A 21,008-nucleotide genomic window follows, 5' to 3' on the forward strand; every position below is an offset into this window, starting at 1 on the left:
GTTTTACAGAATGAAGAATCCAGGTGTGATTTGTTATTGTTAAGCCCTACATGGGTGGTGGAGGGAAAACAGCTCAGTGGCAGATCTTAGCATGCTTGAGATCCTGGGTTCAAGCGCCAGTACCTCCACTGGAAAAAAAAAAAAAGCAAACAAACAAAACTCAGTAATCAAGTCCTACATGGAGAACAAGGCCACCCACCTTGTTGCCTTCAAACGCAAAGAAGGTAGCTGAACAGGTAACACGAGCATAACCAAACTAAAGCAGATGGTGTCTGTGTTAAGATCATTCGAAATGAAGACATGCATGTGTAAGTAGACATTTCAGCAAGTGGTGATTTGATCAATTTTTTTTCTTTTTAAAGCATCCCTACCCCTGGGGCCTGATAATAGATGTTTGAGTGTATTTTTCACTCATTCAACAGAGAAACAAGCCGCTAGGTCTGAGACCTGCTGAGATCTGCCTGGCTCCCGAGCTGTCAGCTCTGGCCGCGTCTAAGGAAGCTCGGGGGCGTGAACGAAGTATGTGCGAGAGGGGCTTTTCTACATGCCTGCCAGAGCCCGGTTAGGTCAGGGAATTTTGTTCTAAACTGAGGTATAAGTGACAACATTATATTGGTTTCATGTGTACAACATAAAGATTCAACATTTGTATATATTGCAATATGATGACCACAGTAAGTCTAGTTAACATCCATCAAAATATGTAGTTAAAATTTTTTTCCTGTGATGAGAAATTTTAAGACCTATTCTCTTAGCAACTTTTAAATATGGATTTTAGTATTATGATTGTCCCAGTGCTGTACATGATATCCCAATGGCTTATTTATTTTTTACCTGGAAGTTTGCACCTTTTGGCCCCTCTTCACCCATGTATCTACCCCCGTACCTCCTGCCTCTGGCAACCACCAATCTGTGAGCTTGGTTTTTTGTTTTTTTAGTTCACATATAAGGGAGGTCATACGGTGTTTGTCTTTCTCTGCCTGACTTACTTCATTTAGCATAATGCCCTTAAGGTCTGTCCGTGTTGTCACAACTGGCAAGATTTCATTCTTTTTTATGGCCAAATTATATTAGATTGTGTATCTCTACCACATTTTCTTTATCCATTCATCCATCAATGGACACTGAGGTTGTTTCCATATCTTGGCTACTGTAAGTAATGCAGCAATGAACATGTGGGTGCAGATACCTTTTGAGTTAGTGTTTTTGTTTTCCTCAAGGGTTTCTACCCAGAAATGGAATTGCTGGATCACATTGTGGTTCTGCTTTTAACTTTTTAAGGAACCTCCATACTGCTATCCACAGTGGCTGTATAATAACACCAATTATGTTGCCACCAACAGGGGACGGGGGGTTCTGCACATCCTCACCCACATCTATTACTTCTTGTCTGTTTGACGACAGCCATTCTGACAGCTCATGGTGGTTTTGATCTGCATTTCTCAGGTCAGGGAATCTGATATACTGTGTGTGTTTTTCTACCCCAACTGAGTGAGGCTTTGTCCTTGCAAAGACAGAGGGGAAAACAAGACATGAGGTGAAATGGGAACATTTGATTTTAGCCTACACTCTTGTACTACCATTTGCTTGTTTACATCCCACTTGATAAATGCCAGAGATTCTCAGTCCTGGTTATGCTAGAATCTCCCAGGGAGCTTCTGTGAACCCTGGGCTCCACCTTAAAGCTTCTGTGATCTTTTATTTATAAATAGTTGGTAGAGTAGTAATAATTGGTGGAGCACACTAACAGGCAGCCAGGGCCGAGAGCCACTGATGGGGGCCAGTCGGATGTTCAGGAGGCTGGTTCCACCTCTTCCACTGGGACCAAGTGCCCGTTCCCTTGGAACCGGTGGTCAGCTGGTGAGTACAGCAGTTTGTGAAGTCTGAAGACATACTGCCTTTCTTCTCTCAGAATTTTTGTTTCAGCTTTTGAATTACTTCCGGCTCCCATTAACCCAGAACTGGAAGCTGAGTGCGTGTTTTTGGTTTAAATATCCCAATACTTTTTTTTTTATACAAACAATACCTTATTCTTTCCTTCTATTACTGTCGTGCGCTGAGTGATGCTCTCAATTCTGTTTCCTACGTTGCTGTCAGCATCCAGGATAAGGGACTCTTCATTACTTGAGCAAAAGTCATACCTATTTTTAAAGAAAGGAAGTCATCACTATGTTGCTTTGCAGCCTGGTCCAGCCCATGGTAATGCATGAAAAGAAAATCATTAAGTCCTCAGATAACAGAGTCACACATTTTCTTCTTTTCCTTAGATTCCTCCCCCCTACTAATATCTATCCTCAAAACTTAAAAGTAGCAAACAGATTTTACCTGATCTGGGGAAAAAACCCTACACCAGTGTCTCTCCATCCATACCTTCCTGTTCTAAATGTTAAATATTAAATAAAAATGCATATTCAAAAATTTAGCGTTTTGATTTTAATTAGTTCCTAGTGGAGGAGACATGCAAACACAGGGAAAAGAACGAAGTTACGTTAACGAATAGAAACCTCAGGGAAATAAGCATTTTACATCTATAAAAGGCTGGCCTTTAATGAGAAGACTCCATATTACAGCTAATTTTTTCCAGGGCTAATTAAGTGTGTATGGAAACGCACATCACGGAGCAGTTATTATATTCAGTCTGTTTCTTTTTGGGTTTTGGGGGCCATGGCAAACTCTGCAACGTCTCAAGCCTCAAGTATTATAAGTGTGTGAGGTTATCTTTAAGATCTTTTTTCCTTCTAAAAGTCTACAAAGTCTTACTAAAGCAGCTGGGGGGTACCAGACCTACATCTGGACCTTAGCATGGTCTTTCCAACGCCTTATCATCAGCAGATTTCTGTCCTCAGACAGTTTACTCCCCAGGTTATTGGTGTAAATCTCTGTGGATTGTTTATTATGTCCGACGTACCCGAGGTTATGCAGGAGTCAAAAATCCAAGCAACGAAAAAGACACTCAAGTCCACTCTAACCCAGGAGGGGCAGTAGTACCTTGACTGGCCTCGCTGTGCTATGGCTTTTCCCAAGTCAACACCCACAGAACTGCCAGGCCAACCCTCTGACGGCCTGGGTTCTAGGGGAATCCTTTTTGCTCCAGAAGCTTCCACAACTGCCCTGAAGAAGGCCTGGGCTCCTGTGACTGACAGGGCCGCCCGCAGGTCAGTCCCGACCGGCCGTTCCCGCCTCGCCCGTACAGGCACCCCTGGTCCCAGGTAAACCGCAGTTTGGTTCAGCTCCTCCCAAGAAGGCCTGCGTTGTAGTCTCACCCCGACTTCTCCTAGCTGTATGAGTTTCCTGCTCTTAAAAACAAGACCAAAATGCCACCTGCCCTGTTAGCCTCATGGGATTAGACAAGCACTAAATGGCTTAATTTGCTCGGAGCAGCTTTGTGACTTACAGGCACTGTAGAAAAGTGAGAGACTATTCTTCCTGTGTCACAAAGGGCTGCAGTTGACCTCCATCCTCACTCACCAGCGTTCCATAAACATTTGTAGACATACAGGCCTGGGGCTCTGACACATATTGTTTCTAGTAGGAATTTTCATTGCTTTTCATTATTTTCAGACATATTGATGAGCAGAGACATAGCATCACCCATCACCCAGACTTAATAATTACCATGACTTTGCCAACTTTGTTTCATCTACCCCAATTTTTAAATTATTTTTGTGAACTATTGAAAGCATGTCATTTTAGCCCCATTTTAGTGCATGTGCCTAAAAATTATACACTTTTTCTAATTCAATGACAACCCCATTATCATACCTAATAGCATAAGCAGTAATTCCCTGGTGCTGTCTGGACCTGATCCATACATCAGATTCCTCCGAATGTTTTTAAAATGTCTGTTTTTTACAGTTTAGAGTATAAGATTGAAAAAAAAAAAAAAAGGACTAACCATTCCTTAAGGAATTTCTGTGATTTTGACCAGCAGTTCCTTATAATCATCAGGTGAGATAAATGAACAGCCTACCTCACCGATTAGTAGAGAAAACGGAACCAAAGAGAATGACATACTTTCTCCTTTACTGGACGTACTTCAATGATAAAGTTTTAAAGTCATGAGACAGGTCATTTTGCCTTATTTTTTTACCACCAGTATCCTCCATTCTCTAGACGAGAACACCTGTTTTGAACTCCTGTTTGATCTCACATCTTTCACGCTCGCAGGGGCCCGTGTGCACAGAGGTAATGGACGTGAACGCCTCGAGTCGTACTTGGTACTGTGACGCCTACGAGCTGAAGCTCTCTGCACCGGAAAGAGCAGCTTTTAATTTCATCCTTTTTTCCTCCAAGAAGTAGAAAAGAGAAGGGAGGCCTTAGACAAAGCTCTTAATTTCATGCTCTTGGTTGTCAGGAAATGCAAAGAAATTCGCTGGAGTAAAGCAAGTCGAGGCATTTCCCGAGGGAAACGCAGTCGGCTGCCCAAGTTCACTCGGGGCCGTGGCCGCCAACCTCCACCCGCCACCCATCCCCTCCCCCCGCCTGCCCATCACTCTAAGGGCAGCTACTGACTTGCACAAGCTCTGGTAGAGAGACTACAGGCCAGACTGCCTGCTAGCTCCTCCAAACGAAAAGGACAGATTCTGTGGCTCTTTTCCAACTTGGGGCCTGTTATTTTTCCCTCTTTGTCATTGGAACCATAAAAATAGAATGTCATTTAGGAGCCTGACTATATAACAGCACTTGAAAAGAGATTTAGGGGGAGGGGGATTTGCCGCAGCCTTAAGAATACATCAAGCTCTTAAGGAAGTAGATTGTGCCATGTTTGAAGATGCAAAGATAATCACTGTGCTGGGAACCGTCTTGAGGGGGGAGGAAATCGAACAACAAGAGGAAAGCGGCGTTCGCTCCTGATTTCGCACAGGAAGCCCTCAGCACCTCCTGCCAAAGGGAGATAAGAAAGCTCCCAGGCACTGTTCTGGACAAGGCCACCGTTATCAACCTCAGCTCCTCGCCGTCCTCTCGGGGCTCCAGGCCCCGGGCCTGTCCTGATGAGCTTTAGGACTCCTACCTCCATTTGCATGCCGCGCGCCAAGGACAATATCGTGGAGGTATTTATAACCTTGGAGAGGCGGGGCAAGGTTTCTGGGGTAAGAGTGTACTCCGTGTCATCTCAGCTGCCCCAGAGTGGAAACAAATTCGTTTCAGACTAGAGATTGATGAAAATAAATGAAAAGACTGCAGCCAATGACGCCTCCAACACACGGAGCTGGGACCCTCCACATGACACAGCAGTCCGTCGAATGCCACGTGGGAGACACCTGTGAGGCTCTCCCCTCTGGTCAACGCCACCAGACACATGGTGGGGAAGCACCTCCCTCCGTGGGTGAAGAGGATGTTACTGACCGTGTTACACGCTCTGGGTTTTTTTCCTGTCGCGCTAATGGATTCGCCCTGTTCCCTCCATGCTCATAAATATCTGACTCCTCGGTGGCCAAAGATGAAGGCAGACCGGGGCCAGAGCAAAGGCAGAGCCAACCCTGGGACTCAAGCTACAATCTTGACAATCTTGACTATCTTGACTGCCGGTTCCAGCCAGCAAGCCACAGGTTGTAATATTTATACCAAACACTATGTGATAATACACTCTACTGTCATTTTCTACTGTGCTAAGTGACTCATACACACTGTCTCACTGATCTGTACAACATCCTGAAAAGTAGGCACTGTCACCCCCTGTTTAACCGATAAGGACACTGAGGATTAGAGAGGTTAAGGAAGTTAACCTAAAGGCTAAACAGCTAGTCAGTGAGCAGCAGAGGCAGAACCCGCCATCCTGGAGTCTGCGCACGGAACCTGCACACCGCGTGTGATGTGACACCCGTGGTCTCGCGTCTTCTGAAAACAAACTGTTCTACGTTAGCGCTTCTTTGTATGTGGGAAGAAAAGGCTTTTCAGGTGTTCACTACACACATCCCATTCCTGCACTGGGGATGAAATGTCTTTTTTTTTTTCAGCCATTTTTACATAATATGATCAGCTTCTTCCCAAATTTGGCAAACAGCTCCCATCAGACACAACCAGAATGTACTGAGTGCCCACTGTGTGTGTGATCTGCCATGACAGTTCACATCTGTCACCCCAAGGTTTCTAAACTCAGTTCCCATGCACCCTCATGAATCCAGCAAAGGAAACACAACGCAGACTGCGCCCCCACAGGTACCCTCCGGGCCCACCTGTGCTTTCCTTAGGTGTTGGCTTTGAACCATTCCGATTCAGATGTCCTTGAACCCTCCTGCCTTCCGTTCCCCTCCCCCAGCCTAAAATGCGAGCTAGAACTTTCTTTAAAGGATGGATTGTTGTATCTGGGGGGACCAGAAGGGAGAGGTGAGCTTTAGCCACTCACGGTTCAGACCTGTGTTTTCTTTGGAGGGATTCTCATATGACAAAACAGCAGACTCTCTGAAGAGCCAGAGGAGGGATGGTTCAACCCTTCATTCAGCCCTTCTAGAAATTGCCCGGTTTAGTACTGTTATGTGCCTGTTATAGTACCCAAGACTCGTGTAGTTGCCCCGTGTGAAATTCTCATTTCACAAGTGGTTTCTAGCATGTTTAATAACCACCCCGACACTGGAAGGTCTACTTTACAACCAGAATCTTGCCTAAGAGTTTTGTGGTTTTCTTTTAGGGTCTCCTTCCACCCTATGATAAATGATGTTAAGCTGATCTTTCTTTCAAAATCTCTCTTCTGCTAAATCGGACTCTTGGTTGGCTGAAGGGGTATCAGTTGTTGCTGGGCAGCTGGGGGGGCAGCTGTACACACTGAAGCTCAGCTAATGCTCAGCTACGCGGTGAAGCAGGCATCACAGGCCTCATCTCACAGATCCTTTTACCAATAAGGAAACTGAGACTCAGAAACATCAAACGTCTTGCTCAGATTCAGGGAGAAAGTAGCAGACCTGGGGTTAGAACCCAGTATTCCTCTTTCCACCACGCCAGAACTCAGTCCGTCACACAGGATGAATTCGTTCCCAAGGAGCACTGCCCCCCCCCCCCCCGCAAAAAAACCTTTACCACCATGCCTCAGAGTCTCGTTTTAGAGAGGAAACTCTGGGGTCCTCTGAATCCAGCAGGTACAAAGTCAGACACCCAGAGAAGTGAAACACTAGCTTTCAGGGCAGAAGTAGCGCCCAGTCCTCTGAGGCAGAGGACAACTCAATAGTCACATTTTTAAAATTGAAGTACAGTTGATTTACAAAGTCGTGTTAGTTTCTGGTGTACAGCGTAGTCATTCAGCTATATACATATTCCTTTTCATATTTTTCATTATAGGCTGTTATAAGATACTGAATATAGTTCCCTGTGCTCTGCAGTAGGACCTTGTTATTTATCTTATCATTACATTTTTTACATACATTCTGGTTAGTTTTAGTTACCAAGATGTTTTAATGCTAAAATATAGAAAATTTTGGCCTTCTTATAGGCTTGATGAATTTCATTATATTAAAAAATCTTGCAAAAATTTTAAAACTCCAACTTTTATCAACTTTCTTCCCCCTGATAACATAACACTTTTGTCTGCATGATTCCAGAACATGTTTGGGATGAAGCTGGCCTGTTTTATGAAGAACACCACTACCTTTACAGCAGGTAGCTGGCTTTCAAGAGGGCCTGTGGGATGGGGCCGGGGGACCACAGTGGGAGCTGAGCATCCCCCCACCCATGGCTGCCTCCTGGGAGTCTGAGCCGTTGCCCAGGAATGAACGTATATATTAATTTATAGTTAAAGTGTATTTAACTTGGGGAAGGAAAAAAGAGGCTCTAGAAAGTTCTGCAAAGTCCCAAGACAGAGTCATCTCCCCCTCTCTTTTTTTCTTTTTTGGATGATGAAAGGTGAGGGTTTCTTGCGTGGATTCTGCTTCTCTGTTTAATGGGATTTGACTGCACATGCTGGGACGAGAATCCATGTGTAAAGAATGTGGAATCATTCTAAGTTAGGAAACAAAGGGGTAGAGCAGTCAGAGTCAGTCGAGGAGGGAGGGTAGAGCTCAGTGGTAGAGTGTGTGCTTAGCATGCATGAGGTTGTGGGTTCAATCCCCAGTACCTCAGCTACAAATAAATATCTAATTCCCCTACTCCCCCAAAAAAGAGTAAGTCAAGGCTGTAAATGTCTTTTTAAAAACTGGAAAGAAGGAAAAATACATCAGAGAACTGGCAGCCTGCCAGAGGGCAGGGCCAGGGCCGGCTCCCCATCGGCCCGCCAGCCTGCAGAAGGGCCTCATGTAAACTTCCCGCTGCTGCTAGGGGTGTTGTCAACACGTTAGTGACTGTGTGTCCGAGCCATCAGATTAACAGAATTGGCCAGCACTATCTTTTCCCCTTCTCTCACGTTCTCTTCAAACAAATCAAACAATACAGGGGAGAGGATGCTGGCAGAGAAAGACACAGCGTGGGGGAGGAGTGTTCAGACAGAAGGGTTCCTGCTCCTTCTGCTGCAGGAAAAGGGCCTGGGCCTTCGGGGTGGCCAGCGGGTCAGGCTGGGGAGGTTCTGGAGAGGTGACTTTCCTGCGGCTGTGAGAGACCCTCGGACGCCCTGGATGGAGCCCACAATGAAAATGACTCCTCGTCTGAATGGAGCTGGGAGCAGGGAAGACTTCGGGGACTGACGGCTGTGGGTCGGCTCCTCGGACAATGGTGGAGTCCTGGCCACCTCCGTTTAGATAAGAGCTTTTCCGCGAGCATCTTGGCCTGCCTTGCTTCCTGCTCTCGAAGGCCCTGGGCTCCATTCACCCTCAGAGCAAGGCCTGTCTTCCCAGCCTCTGTTCTCCTGCCTCCTCGCTCTCCTGCTCATTTCCACCAAAAGCCCCAGGGATCCCCCACCCCTGACGCTGACTCTCTCTCCTTTAGGGCCTCTGAGCCAGGGGCCAAGGCATCCTGACAGAGCTACGCCGGGGCGACCGCGAGGCTGAAGGGTGGACACATGCTCGGCTGCACCCAGACAGGGGCCTCCGAGAGGCCATCTATTTTCTTCATTCATTTTCCTTCCTAGTGAAAGACTGGCCAGCTGAGGAAGGGGGATTCAATAAATGAAAAATCTTAAGGGAAATGGTAGGAGTGGCTACAAATAACATCCTTTCCTCTGACACATTCGGGGAGTCTTAAGGTATCAACTCCCATCACTCAGTGAAGACTATTTCAAGCTGTTGTGACATTTTATTCTCATAAAAAGGAAGAGAGCAGATTACTTCCTACATAGCGGTCAAGACTGAAATCTCCAGGAGGACGGCGGGGGCGGGGCATCACACCCAGCACGGATCCTACAGCTAGTCCGACCTGAGCTCAAACCACGGTTTTGCAACTTTCTGGTTACGAAACCCTGGACAGCAAGAGGGGGAGAATCATCCTCCTAGGAAATTGCTCAGAGGACTGGGGGTCTTTTCCATCCCTTGAATAGTTCTGAAATTGCCGGCCCACACAGTCCCTTTTAATAAATCCTGCTTTGGAGTCACGCCACCAGTCACCACGGAAGGAGGCTGTGGCGACCAGTCCCGTGACGCTCCCTGTAGCAGAAGCGCGGTCGAGGGGGTTATCTACTGCAGCCCACAGAGTGCGAGAGAAGTCATTTCTCTCAGATCTCAGTTCCCTGAAAAGCTGTAGTTCTTTTGGTCGGTTTTTATCTTATGAGCCCCTTAATCTTGCAAATGTCTATTTCATTCCTCTTGCCCTCTCTCGACAACAAGTAAAGCACGTGGACCATACCTCTGTCCTGGTCTTGGCCCATGTCCTTCTCCTTTCATCCAAATTTGCTAAATTATTCATCATCCTTTTTGTGAACCATCATGAATTCTTTGCACACGGATGTGGCCTTAACATCACCAACTGAAAAGAAGCAACCCCGCGTTGCCACGCCTTACTGGTTTTCTCATAGGGGCTCAAAAACAAACAGAAGGGAAATCCTCAGCACATGAAAGGGTGATATTAAGTGAATGACTTGTGAGACCTGGAACATGGCGGTCAGGTCATTAACGTTAGTGGTCATTTCATCGCCGGACTGGATTGAGAGCTACTTAAGAGCGGGGACTGTGTCTTATTCATCATCCTAACCTCAGGGCTTAGCCCAGCTACCTGGGGGACCGCAGAAGAGCACAGGTGTCTCGCTCAGTGACAGCTCAGTGGACCCTGACTAGCTGTGGACTCAACCTCGTGTGTCAACCCTCCCATCCATCACTTACCTCAGACGTGTTGAAAAAGGGGGCACTGCTGACCCTCCAGTGACCTCACACATAACCCCTCAACCAAGCGCCATGTCACCACCTTCAGGGCTGCCTGCTCCCAAGGAGGAGCATTAATGACACAAGGCCCTGGCTGTGACCTGGATGAACCCATCACAGCAATATCCGTATCTGACAAACTGAGAATCGTGGACAGTTTCAACTCAGGCAGTGACACTGACATGTGGAGAAGAGCCTTCTGGTCTACCAGAAAATGCTCCTCCCCTTTCTCACGGGTAGGCAATTACCAGCACCATCTTATTCAAACAAAAAATGATTGGTTCACACATATTCTATTTAAGAAGTAAACTCAGATCCTCCAAAAGAAGTAGAGGAATTAGTTCCTTCTGTTATTAAGAATATGTTTACCAGAGGTAAGTCCAATACATGGGGAACCATCAGAACACAGCTGAGCACGAGCTGGTAAAGCACGTGGAGCCCGTGGGCCACCCTAGGCTGGACAGGGCTGGGGGCAGTGAACGTCTGAGGGAGGGAGGGAGAATTCACAAACACCAGTAGGCCCAGGATACTACAGCTCCTCTAATCTCCTGAACAATCTGAAAGCTCTATTTCTGGTCCCACCTTCATTGCTTTGGAGGGAATCAGCCACCGCCAGAAGAACCGCCCAGAGAGCAAAAGCATCTTTCCCGGGAGAACGTGAACCCAGCAGCACGGACCGCTGTGTCGGGGGTCAGCCTCCCCCGGACACTGGGGTGCAGTGATGCCACTTCAGAGGGAAGCAGCTCTGTGGTGGGCAGCCCCAAGCTAAAAACACCGGACCACTTCCAGCAAACTGAACGGCGCCAGCCCCTGGGCTACGTACTTCCTGTATGTTTTCTCATTTAATTCCTCTCAACAACTGTACAACGTCAGTGCTGTTACTTCGACTGTACGGACCAGGAAACCTGGACCCGGAGAGCTGGTTTCCCTTGCCCCGAGCCGTGTGGCTCACCACACGGCTGGTGAGGGGCAGTGGGTGGCAGAGCTGGGATTCGGGCCCAGGAGCCCGTGCTCGCACGCCCAAGGCTACATGGCCCTGCTGCAGCCTCACCCTGTAGAGTTGGCCCTTGGTGTCCGCAACACAGGCTTCTCAAAACATACTTGCTTTCTGGATCATGAGCTTCTGATAAAAAATTACTCATCTGAATTTCTAAGTAGTTGATACAACACTGAGCCTCGCTGTGACAGATGAAGTGCCTGGTCGATGACATGCTAGGATGCCACTCATTTCCTGTCTGACATGCCGACCAGGACTGGGTTCCTGGCAGGGTACCTGGAACTCTCTGTGCCTCATCGAGGAGATGGCTGGAGATGGGAGGGCAGTAACCCCAGTACCCGCTTCCAGAAGTGCTGTAAGAATTTAGTGAGCTAGCACACACAAAGCCCTTAGCGCCCTCCAGACAGGCGCTTAATAACCTTCAGCTACGAAAGGAATATAAACAGACGCTGGGGAGGATAGAGCTCAGTGGCAGAGTGCGTGCTTAGTGTGCACGAGGTCCTGGGTTCAGTCCCCAGCATCTCCGTTAGAAAAATAAAAATAAGTAAATACAGGTAGAATTACCTCGCTTTACCATCCTCTACTGGCCATAATCTATTCGGCTCTAGGTAGTCTCCAAACACCCACTCCCCCGGCCCGCTGAGTCCGCGCAAGTCCGTCCCTCTGCAGGAGGCCAGGGTGGGCCTCCGGGAAACAGCAGAGAGCAGACCACCTGGGCACTGGCCAGGGAGGGCGGGCTGGAGGAAAATGGCTTGCTCAGCTATGTAGCCCCCACTCAAGAAAGTCCACCTCAGGTCCAAACCCCCCTTTCCAGTTTGGGTTTTTACATTTTTATTAAAAAATTTTTTTTTTACTTTATTTTTTTGGGGGGGGGTAATTAGGTTTATTTATTTATTTAATATTAAGTACTGGAGGCACTGGGGATTGAACCCAGGACCTCATGCATGCTAAGCACGTGCTCTACCACTGAGCTGTACCCTCCCCTCTCCCCGGCCAAGTTTTGGTTTTTATTTTCCCCCAACCTAAGCCAGCCCAATGCCTCTTCAACCCATTCCTATCCCCACACCACTCTATCCCCATCTGTCCCTCTCTCCTTCCACTTGACCTTCCAGTACCTTCCCCTCACCTTTCGGACTCAGATCTTCCTTCCCCCACGGTGCCGCCTCTAAGCTGCACCACCTGCCACTGAAACCATGTTGGTTCACCGAGTCCCCCAGCTTACAAGCATCTCCCGTGGGGCCCAGCACCTTGTCGTGGTGGAAGTGAGAAGACACAGAAATCAGACTTGGGCCTTGTCCTGGGCTCGCCATCATCAGCTGTGAGGTGAGGGATACTGGAGCCTGTTTCTCATCTATAAAACAAGCTCTCTCTTTTTTTAAACCTTGAAAATGCCTTAAATTCTAAGTGAATTCATCACTGAGAGGGACCAGATCTAGGCACGCCAAGGCTGGGATTCACAGCCCCCGTGTCCCCACTTCACTCACTCATCAGCTGTAAACCCTTAAGCTTTCTCATCTCCTTTAACCCCTGCCCTGTGTCTCTCGCATGAACAACCACGAGCCTCGTGAGGCCCGCTGAGGGCTTGCTGAACCCTGATTCACAAAATTAATCCTGAACAATAAATGAGGGAATGGGACTTCCCTGCAAGAGATCAAATGACCCCACGGGCTGGGAAAGTCCCAGAGAGGGGCTGCACTGTTAGGGGAAAAGTGCTAAATGAACACTTTGACTTGCTGTCCTCCTGAGGCTGGTCTTACTGAGGTTTGCCCACCCCACTGGGCTCTACACCTCGTCAAAGGGTCTGCTCCCACCTGCAGGTCTGGGGCCGAACCAGCTCCACATCATCATGGTTCCCAAAGAAACTGTGAACTTGGAGTCAAATTCTCCCAACAGCTGCTAACCTTCCTCCTCTCCTCTCCCATCCTCAGTTCAAGTCGAACTCAACTGGTGACAAGAGTAAACCGATATATCAGGCCAGCGCCCTCCTAAACCTGTCCCCTGAAAGATCTCCGCTCCTTCGCCTGGGAACCTGCCGGGACCCACCTCGAGGAGCCCCGTGGCTCACCAATGAACCGTAACCTTCTGAAATGCCAGCCCCCTTGACCTTTTTCATTCCATTACCTGAAAACACCTGGGAAATGACTTTGAGTTTCAGTTTCCTTATGGGAAGGTTGGAGAAATTATGTCCACTGTGCGCAATTGTTGCACAGATTACAGACAATGCATAGAAAGGGATAGACACTGCTTTGGCACCAGAAAGGGCTCACTGATGACATCCGTGACAGCCATTGTCATTAAGTGGTCAGCTGCATTCAAGGGGACAAAACACCCCATGAGGCTTCGAGGAAGTATGAAGAACAAGTATTGACGATCATTAGAAAGGTACACCGGGGCCACAGTCTAAATCCATCACACCCTTTCCTTCTACTCAAATCCACCAGGTTCTGCTTCTCCACCTAAAAGGGCACCGAAGTGACATTAAAACCACACACTAGGGTCCATATTTCAAGAAACAGTCTCCCAAGGCAGTGGAGGTGTAACTAAAACGCAGCTTTCCAAGGAAATGGGCATGTTTCACAGCTGCTTTGCCCTGTTCATCTGTCACCTGAGGCCTGGGGTCAGGGCGGTAGTTTCTAGATTCAGTTATGAGAATGTCCATTCAATCTTTAAAATCTGTGAATATGGGCTGAAGAAAATTTGAGAGTTTCTGCCAGTCATCCCAAGAAATCTCCCCAAACTGTGCGTCCCTCCCGTCTGCTCCTCACCCTGGGAAGCCGCGCTAAAGTGTGCTCAGAAGACCCCTCTGAAAACCATCCGGTGCAGACTTCCTATGACTCAGCCTTTTGGTTTAATTTAAACCCAGAATGAACCGTTTGATAGGAATTACAGGAGACAGTTAATTCATTAGAAACAATTAATTTTCATCCGACTCCCTGTATTCCCACGAAGAGTGGGAAAGGAGGAAAACCTCAGAGAGCACAGAAAAGTGGCAGAGAGGCACTTGGCAGATGAGCGCCCTCTGTTCTCAGCACTTGCCTGAAACATTAATCAGGGCTGTTGTCCGAACGTTCACGCGGGGCAACCTGCACCTCCCATCCCGTAATTATGTAAGAGAAAGCAGGACATGTCCCATTAGCACGTGAGCGCTCCCTTTTGGCTTGTGATGAAAGCTTCCTGTACAAGATGGCCAGCTCTCCTGCTCGGTGGCTCCTTCACACTCAGAGTCCTGCTAAAGTGGGCTTTGGTGACACGGTCTCCGTTTTGATTCAAGGTTTTGCGTGTGGCAAGTTAAAATTCCCTGTAGCATGCCTGCCCACGTACACACGGCACACGGATGCAAACTATATGTACACTAAGGGGAGAGCGATGGATATTAAAACGTGTGGTTTGTGACCATATTTCCAAAAGAAGTCGTCTTCAGTGGCAGCCTCCCTCAGACGTCTGACCTATATGCAGCCCCCAGGAAAGGGTGACTTGCGATACTCAAATTGCTACAAACCTTCATTCCGTAGCTAGCAAGGAGAACATGGGACATAAAACTGTCTCGGCATAAAAATAATGGACATTCATGCTGGTAGTCAGTTAAATTTGGGTCCTTGAATACATTTCTAATTAACTACCATTAACAGTTGTTTTGTTTTTGTCCTGGTCATTTCACATACCCCACTGATGCACAAAACTGTTTCTCCCAAATGATCTATCCCCAACACGTCCCTAATGATTCAGGCCTTCCTTTCTTTGCCAATTTGGTGACGTAAACAACAAAGAAATGCAATTAGGCAAGGCCGCCTCAGAGTTCCTGGGTGCCCCTGCCTTCCTTCAGTTTGTAGGCCACCCTGCCCCCAGCTGCACTCCAGTAAAAACCCTGGCAAAGCTCACTCAGTCCTGGAGTGATCGCCTCCTCTCGACGCCCCGCCGCACCTGCTGCTGGGGCAGAGGACGAGGGTGTCAGAACTGGGGCATCAGACCGTGTGGCAGGAAGTACTGTTTTCTAGCCAACTTCTAAAGCGTGCAATTGAGACTCCAGCTCTGCCTGACTTCAGAGGTTTGGAAGCAGCTCCTTGAGAGCCATGCATGTCTATCCGGCTTTTCTTAAACAATCGACTATTTTAGCCAAGAAAGTAATAAAGTATACTCTGCCCCCCCCCACCCTTCCATGAGTTGAGAATCTAATGACTTTTTTTGCATCTAAAGGGGGCTCGCTGGCAAAAGGCCAAATAAAGCAAGCAAGGTTTTAGGGCTAATTGGGTAAAGAGTGAGAGCGCCTTCCTCTGTGTGGGCTGGACCATGACTGACCAAGGCACCCCCGGCTGGCAGTGAAGGACACAGGGCTCAACACCAGCGGTGGAGCAGTGGCTGTATTTTTTTTTTCTTCACAGGACATTATTGACATTATAATTATGGAGTCAATTCTGTACCACAGAATACATAATTACATATAAGACTTCTCTTACAACCATTCTACTTTAAAAAAAAAATAGAAGTAACATTGATTTGCAATTTTTTTAAATTAAAAAAATTTTTTTCATTTTTTGGGGGGAGGTAATTAGGTTTACTTATTCATCTATTTTTAGAGGGGGTACTGGGGATTGAACCCAGGGCTAAGCATATGTTCTGCCACTTGAGCTATACCCTCCCCCGGATTTGTAATGTTGTGTTCATTTCTGGTGTACAGCACAGTGATTCAGTTATACGTAGGTATGCACATTCTTTTTCAAGTTCTCATTCTATTTTCATAAGTTGGTTTTATTTTTCCCCTTTTAATTTGGCCCTGATCCCCAGAGTTCGCCCTTGGGCCAAATTACTTTATAATTTGTAAGAAGCAGAAGGGGAAAAAAAAGCAGTGCGCAACAACTAGGAAATTATTTCAAGCTTTTCTGAAGATGACGACGTAATTTTAAGCGACTTGCTCGTTTCACTCATTCATAGCTGCGTATTATAGGAAAAGGGAAGCAGAACCGTTACCATTTACAGAAGGGAAACTGAAGCACAGATTAAATAACTGGCCAAGGTCACACAGAAGTCAGGGACGGTGCCAAGAATAGAACCCATTTCCTTGATTCCCAGTTCTCCACCCCTCAGCTGTGGAAGGGAGATTCTGTAGGTACATACACAGATAGAGTAAGGAATCACCAAATTCATTCATTGAATTTTACATAATTCAAACATACATGCTAAACACAAATGGTATGTATCTGTGTTTTGCACCTGGTTGGTGCCCAGTAAATATCTGTGTGGTTAACAGATGGCTGACAGCATCTTTCGACTGAATACTGATGATGCGTAAAATGCATTTGTAAGATGTGAGCGTTGTCAACACAGTGGAAGTTTCTCTCTGCATATTGTTTTTGTTCATCACAGATAGCTGATAAAGAAAATGAGGCTTTTGCAAAGAACCCAATACACCCAACATTTTTCCCACTGAAGACCAATAACACAGTATGTGTTGCAACTCTAGTGTAATTTACCAGGTTACTCATTCCCTGGCAGTTATAACCTGTGACTGTGAGATGCGGAGAAGGAATTAAAACCTGGGATCTGAAGACTGTCTGCTCTTATGCCAAGATGCCCTCTCACAATGCCCTCTGGGTTCCTCAAATCCATCCCATCCACTCCCCAAAGAGGGGCCCCTTCCCAACACTCCAGTGGGGTTCCTTGTTCCTTCACAGACCGTCCGTCCTCCTAGGGGTGGGCAACCCTATCCAAACAAGGCTTCCTCTGAGACTGGACCAGCCCACCCAGGGCTGTGAGGTCAAGACCAGCTCACGGCATGGGTGGTTCAGGAGTCCTGCTTAGTCCCTCAAAATCCAGCGAGGGAGGTGAAGTTCTAGAAATCTAGTGTGGGCTCTCGGAGCAGGAGTCCGCTCTTGGGACCGTCCCACTTTGCCCCACGCCGGCGTCAGCCCACCCACAGGTCGGAACCACTTCCTCCCATGACGGGAAACAGATGAATGGGACAGGCCACCCAACTGAGAAGTCACTCATTCCCCTGTTCTAGCACTTTTGTTCATTCTTACTTCTACTTCCGCCTAACTTACTCATCTCTATTCCCATTTCCTTTTTGCTTCTTCTGAAAAATCACAGATTCTACTTTCCTCACTCCTACCACCCAGACCTACTAAATTTCTACGTCTAAATAAAGCACAGCAAAATTACATTTCACTTTCCACAATTTGTGTTCATTTCTTAGCAGTATTAGGTAAAAATCCTCCCTGTTGTGAAACGAGTTCTACAGTAAGTGGAAAGCTCTGTTCAAGTTCCTTAAAAGTTTTGGAGCCTTGTTTAGAGACATTTACCCTGACAGCAGCAGTAACTACATGCTCGCATTTCTGGAGCGCTCTATGCCTTTCCCAGATATGTTACCACTTCCTCTGATTCTCATTCTATGACGTGTACGTAATTCTCTCTATTTCTTATGAACACAAGCTGTAAACTACACACGTGTGGAAGGTACTGCACGCTCCATACCCTTCCGTGCGCGCCCTGAGTTTATGCTCAGGCCAACAGGGGACAAGTTTAGGACGATCTATTGAGAAGTCCCTGCCAGTTGCTGAGGATAAGAAGAATCCCCAATTCCACCCCATTCGGTGTTAATAACTTATTTTAATGTTATTAAACGTTCAAAAAGAACATTCTTGTCTTCTACTACTTGACCACCCGGACTATGCAGAAAAATAAAAGGGGGAAAGATTCTGAGTTAAAAAAATAACTACCCTTCCCCCTGCCCTCTATTCTTAATGTTTTATAAAAACAAATTCTAGGTGAATCAAAAACGACAATGTTATTCAGTTACAACACAGCCCAGTAGCTTACCACACTTACTCTTTTTAAAGGAGGACATTTCTGTTAAATGTATTTAATTATCCATAAAAATGAAAGAGTTGAGCAGTAGTCCTGATAATTTTAAAATATATACTTATTGGAGTCCAGGAAACTGTACAAGTCTGAACCTCGTTACTTGAGATCTATTGACCAGCTGGCTATATTAAACCAATTAATTTTGAGCTACTTTAAGCAAACATATTCTAACCTCTAAACTAAACTAATTTTTTGGTTGTGGTCCTTATATAGATATATCCCTTCACTAGGGCCTAAAATTCAAATACCAAGAATTATTCTACATATTCAAGAGTAATGTGTACGTGTTAATCACCTTTTGACGATCATGAACATGCGCTATGCAAATACATACTATGTGCCCCAGAATAAATAAGGGTTTTTAAATTCATGAACAGAATATCCCATATTCAAATGTCACTAAAATTCCTGTCTGCAACTGAATCTAAGCATATAAAATAGACTTATATAAAGACATATTTGAAAGATTTTCACATTTAAAGAGGGTTTCACTTATCTGTCCATTTGAGCTTTTCTCTCTGTGACAGGACGAAACAGAGTTACTCTGCTTGTTTCCTAGTACACAAAGGCCCCATATATCTTTCTGAAATATTTCTAAGTTAAATGTACTGATTTAACCACCAAGCATCAAATCTGAACCTGACACAGGTAAGCTACTCAATCAGTCTGCTGACTTAAAAAACGAGAACTTCTTATGGAAAGGTGCATGTTCAGCAGATAATTTCAAACAACAACATGTTTTTTCAAAATAAATCATCATGAAAGAGTTAAAGCTTTCATTTTGGATCTATCTTGTGATTGGTTGAAAAAAAAAGAATGCGTTTAACATTAAGCAAATAAGTCAAAAGGCCAACAAACATTGAAGACTGAAGGTACTGCTCTGAATCTTGAGAGAATTCCAAGAGGAGTAAGACATCTTTCCAGCCTCAGCAAACTTGCTCTGTAATGTGGGAGAAGGATCCCACAGACCAAACAGAAATCGCAAAAAGAGGACGACCTTTCACCTCAGCAGGTCTCATTCCCAAACTATGTTTCACCAGCAATATTCAAACCTCGCTTTATAATATGCTCTCACTCATAATTGTTATTTTCACATAGTTACTAACTCTTATCCTAAATAGAGGTGAAATCTTAGATTTGCTACTGTCAAACAAGAAATTAACGTTATCTATAAAAGGCTATTTTATCTCATAAAAATTCAATCATACTTTTGTCCAAATCTAATAGCTTAAGTTACTTCGTTAATTTATTTGCATGTTAGCACAAATATCAAGGCCTCAAAGGGTCCATAAATGTGCGTGCCTACCCCCAAATTAGCAAAATAATACAAAATCTCAGTAGATCTCACTTTCTTTTGGGTGGAATCATCCCAGGGATAAAAGAAGGTATTCAAGATTTGTAAGTTCTCCATATTTCTATTCTTAGCAAATGATTCAATCAGATGAGAAATCAGATATGTGGAAACAGCGACTTCTCAAGAATTCTGTAACTCACCAGTAACTTTTGCAATCAGAATAACATGAATCAAACAAAAAGTTAAACACAAGATAATGGACTGGAAATTGTGGGTAGAATCTAGAAAACCAAATAGCCTCTTTTAAGTCTTGTTTATTTTTTTGATCAAGCTGGGAGGATAAAGGACTTCTGAGGAGGCGGGGGATGGGCTGGCGCTCAATTCTGACAGAAGGAAGAGCACGCAGGAGCAAAGCCTGGGCAAAGGGCTCGTCTTCAACAATGGGAAGGTTTCACGTCACACTCGATGCTTACAGGATGGGAACGGGGGAAACCCGTGTAATGACGCAGCACTGGAGCCCAAGTCTGGGCGTCCCTGAGTGGAAAACAAGAGACTGGAATTCCAACCCGAGTTCCAAAGGATGGCTCACGGGGTGACCTTAATTCTGTCCCTGTGTGCGCCTATCCTCAAACTACAAACTAGAGAGAAAAATGATGAACCGGTTAGACACAAGCAAGGAAGAAGAGTAGATAATTGCCTGCCTTTCCCCAAGGCAGGGAAAACCTTTGCCCTCAATGCACTGCACATCCCAGCTGCAGGCTCCCATCTGTGTCCCTTAAAGACCGTGAGTCCACGTGTCAAAAAGCATTTGAGAGTTATTCCAGAAGCGAACGGCTCCTACCTTGCTTTGGAACGGTTACGGTTACAGGGATGCCAGAACCACCTGATCGTAGGTTGAGGGACACCATAGCTGGTACACGTCAGGATCTGTCTGCTGCCCAGTGGGTAGAGGATCGGGTCCGGAAATGATGACACAGCCTTTTCATAAATCTGGGGTTTCACTGAAAGGAGATAAAGAACGACAGAAGTCAAGACAGTTCTAATGACTTTCTCCTGGACCACATAGTCTCACTGGTTTTGATGTCAAGGAAACAAACACATGAACAAAAATCAAACCTTCATATTTGTCATTTTATGCCAATTTAAAAGAAGTAGAAGTGTTCTGAGAACATTTAAAAAAAATGGATTCCATGGTACGTCCGTTATGATCACAATAATAAAAAAAATCATATTGCTTTATGGACGATAAGAAGCAAACATGACAGAGTTGTGATGGGGGAGGACATGGTTTTAAAACAGTTATTTAAAATGTTGTTTTCTCTGATGTTGCCATACTGACTTTCAACTTGTAAATTTTATCACTAATTTTATCCCTACCAGAATCAGAAGAAGGCATGAAATGGCAAACTTACCATTTACAATCAGAGTGGCAGTGAGGTTTTTAAACACATTCGACTGCTTTATGCCCAGCAAGATTGTGTAATCCCCTGCGTCTTCTGCAGTTACATCTTTGATAATTAACGAATAGCCACGAACCAAATAGCGGGCAGATTTCTCAGTGGCCGGTAACCCATCTTTTAACCTGTGGTTAAGCGCACGGTCAGTAAGTCATTTGACACTACCTCTCAGACATCACTTCAACATTGCC

The 21,008-nt window shown here is 45.8% G+C and overlaps 1 protein-coding gene and 1 long non-coding RNA gene across 6 annotated transcripts in view; one reads left to right on the forward strand and one right to left on the reverse strand.

Annotated features, from left to right (window-relative positions):
* LOC116283354 (uncharacterized) overlaps nucleotides 1-14,830 on the forward strand; it is a 91,712-nt gene extending 76,882 nt beyond the window's left edge. The window contains exon 5 of one of the 2 annotated variants that reach the window (XR_012079859.1): nucleotides 13,137-14,830. This is a non-coding gene — a long non-coding RNA (uncharacterized lncRNA). Of the gene's footprint in view, nucleotides 1-7,532; nucleotides 7,590-13,136 lie in introns of those variants that run through there. The other variant, XR_012079858.1, reaches the window with a different exon arrangement.
* FLT1 (fms related receptor tyrosine kinase 1) overlaps nucleotides 1-21,008 on the reverse strand; it is a 157,299-nt gene that overhangs the window by 77,693 nt on the left and 58,598 nt on the right. For all 4 annotated transcript variants that reach the window (XM_072976056.1, XM_072976055.1, XM_072976057.1 and 1 more), the window contains exons 9-11: nucleotides 20,773-20,942; nucleotides 20,202-20,361; nucleotides 2,027-2,141 (exon numbers count right to left, since the gene is read on the reverse strand). In XM_072976056.1, the coding sequence (XP_072832157.1) occupies nucleotides 2,027-2,141; nucleotides 20,202-20,361; nucleotides 20,773-20,942 (445 nt within the window). The remainder of the gene's footprint in view (nucleotides 1-2,026; nucleotides 2,142-20,201; nucleotides 20,362-20,772; nucleotides 20,943-21,008) is intronic.

This window comes from Vicugna pacos, chromosome 14 (assembly GCF_048564905.1).
Source record: "Vicugna pacos chromosome 14, VicPac4, whole genome shotgun sequence".
Classification (NCBI taxonomy): domain Eukaryota; kingdom Metazoa; phylum Chordata; class Mammalia; order Artiodactyla; family Camelidae; genus Vicugna; species Vicugna pacos.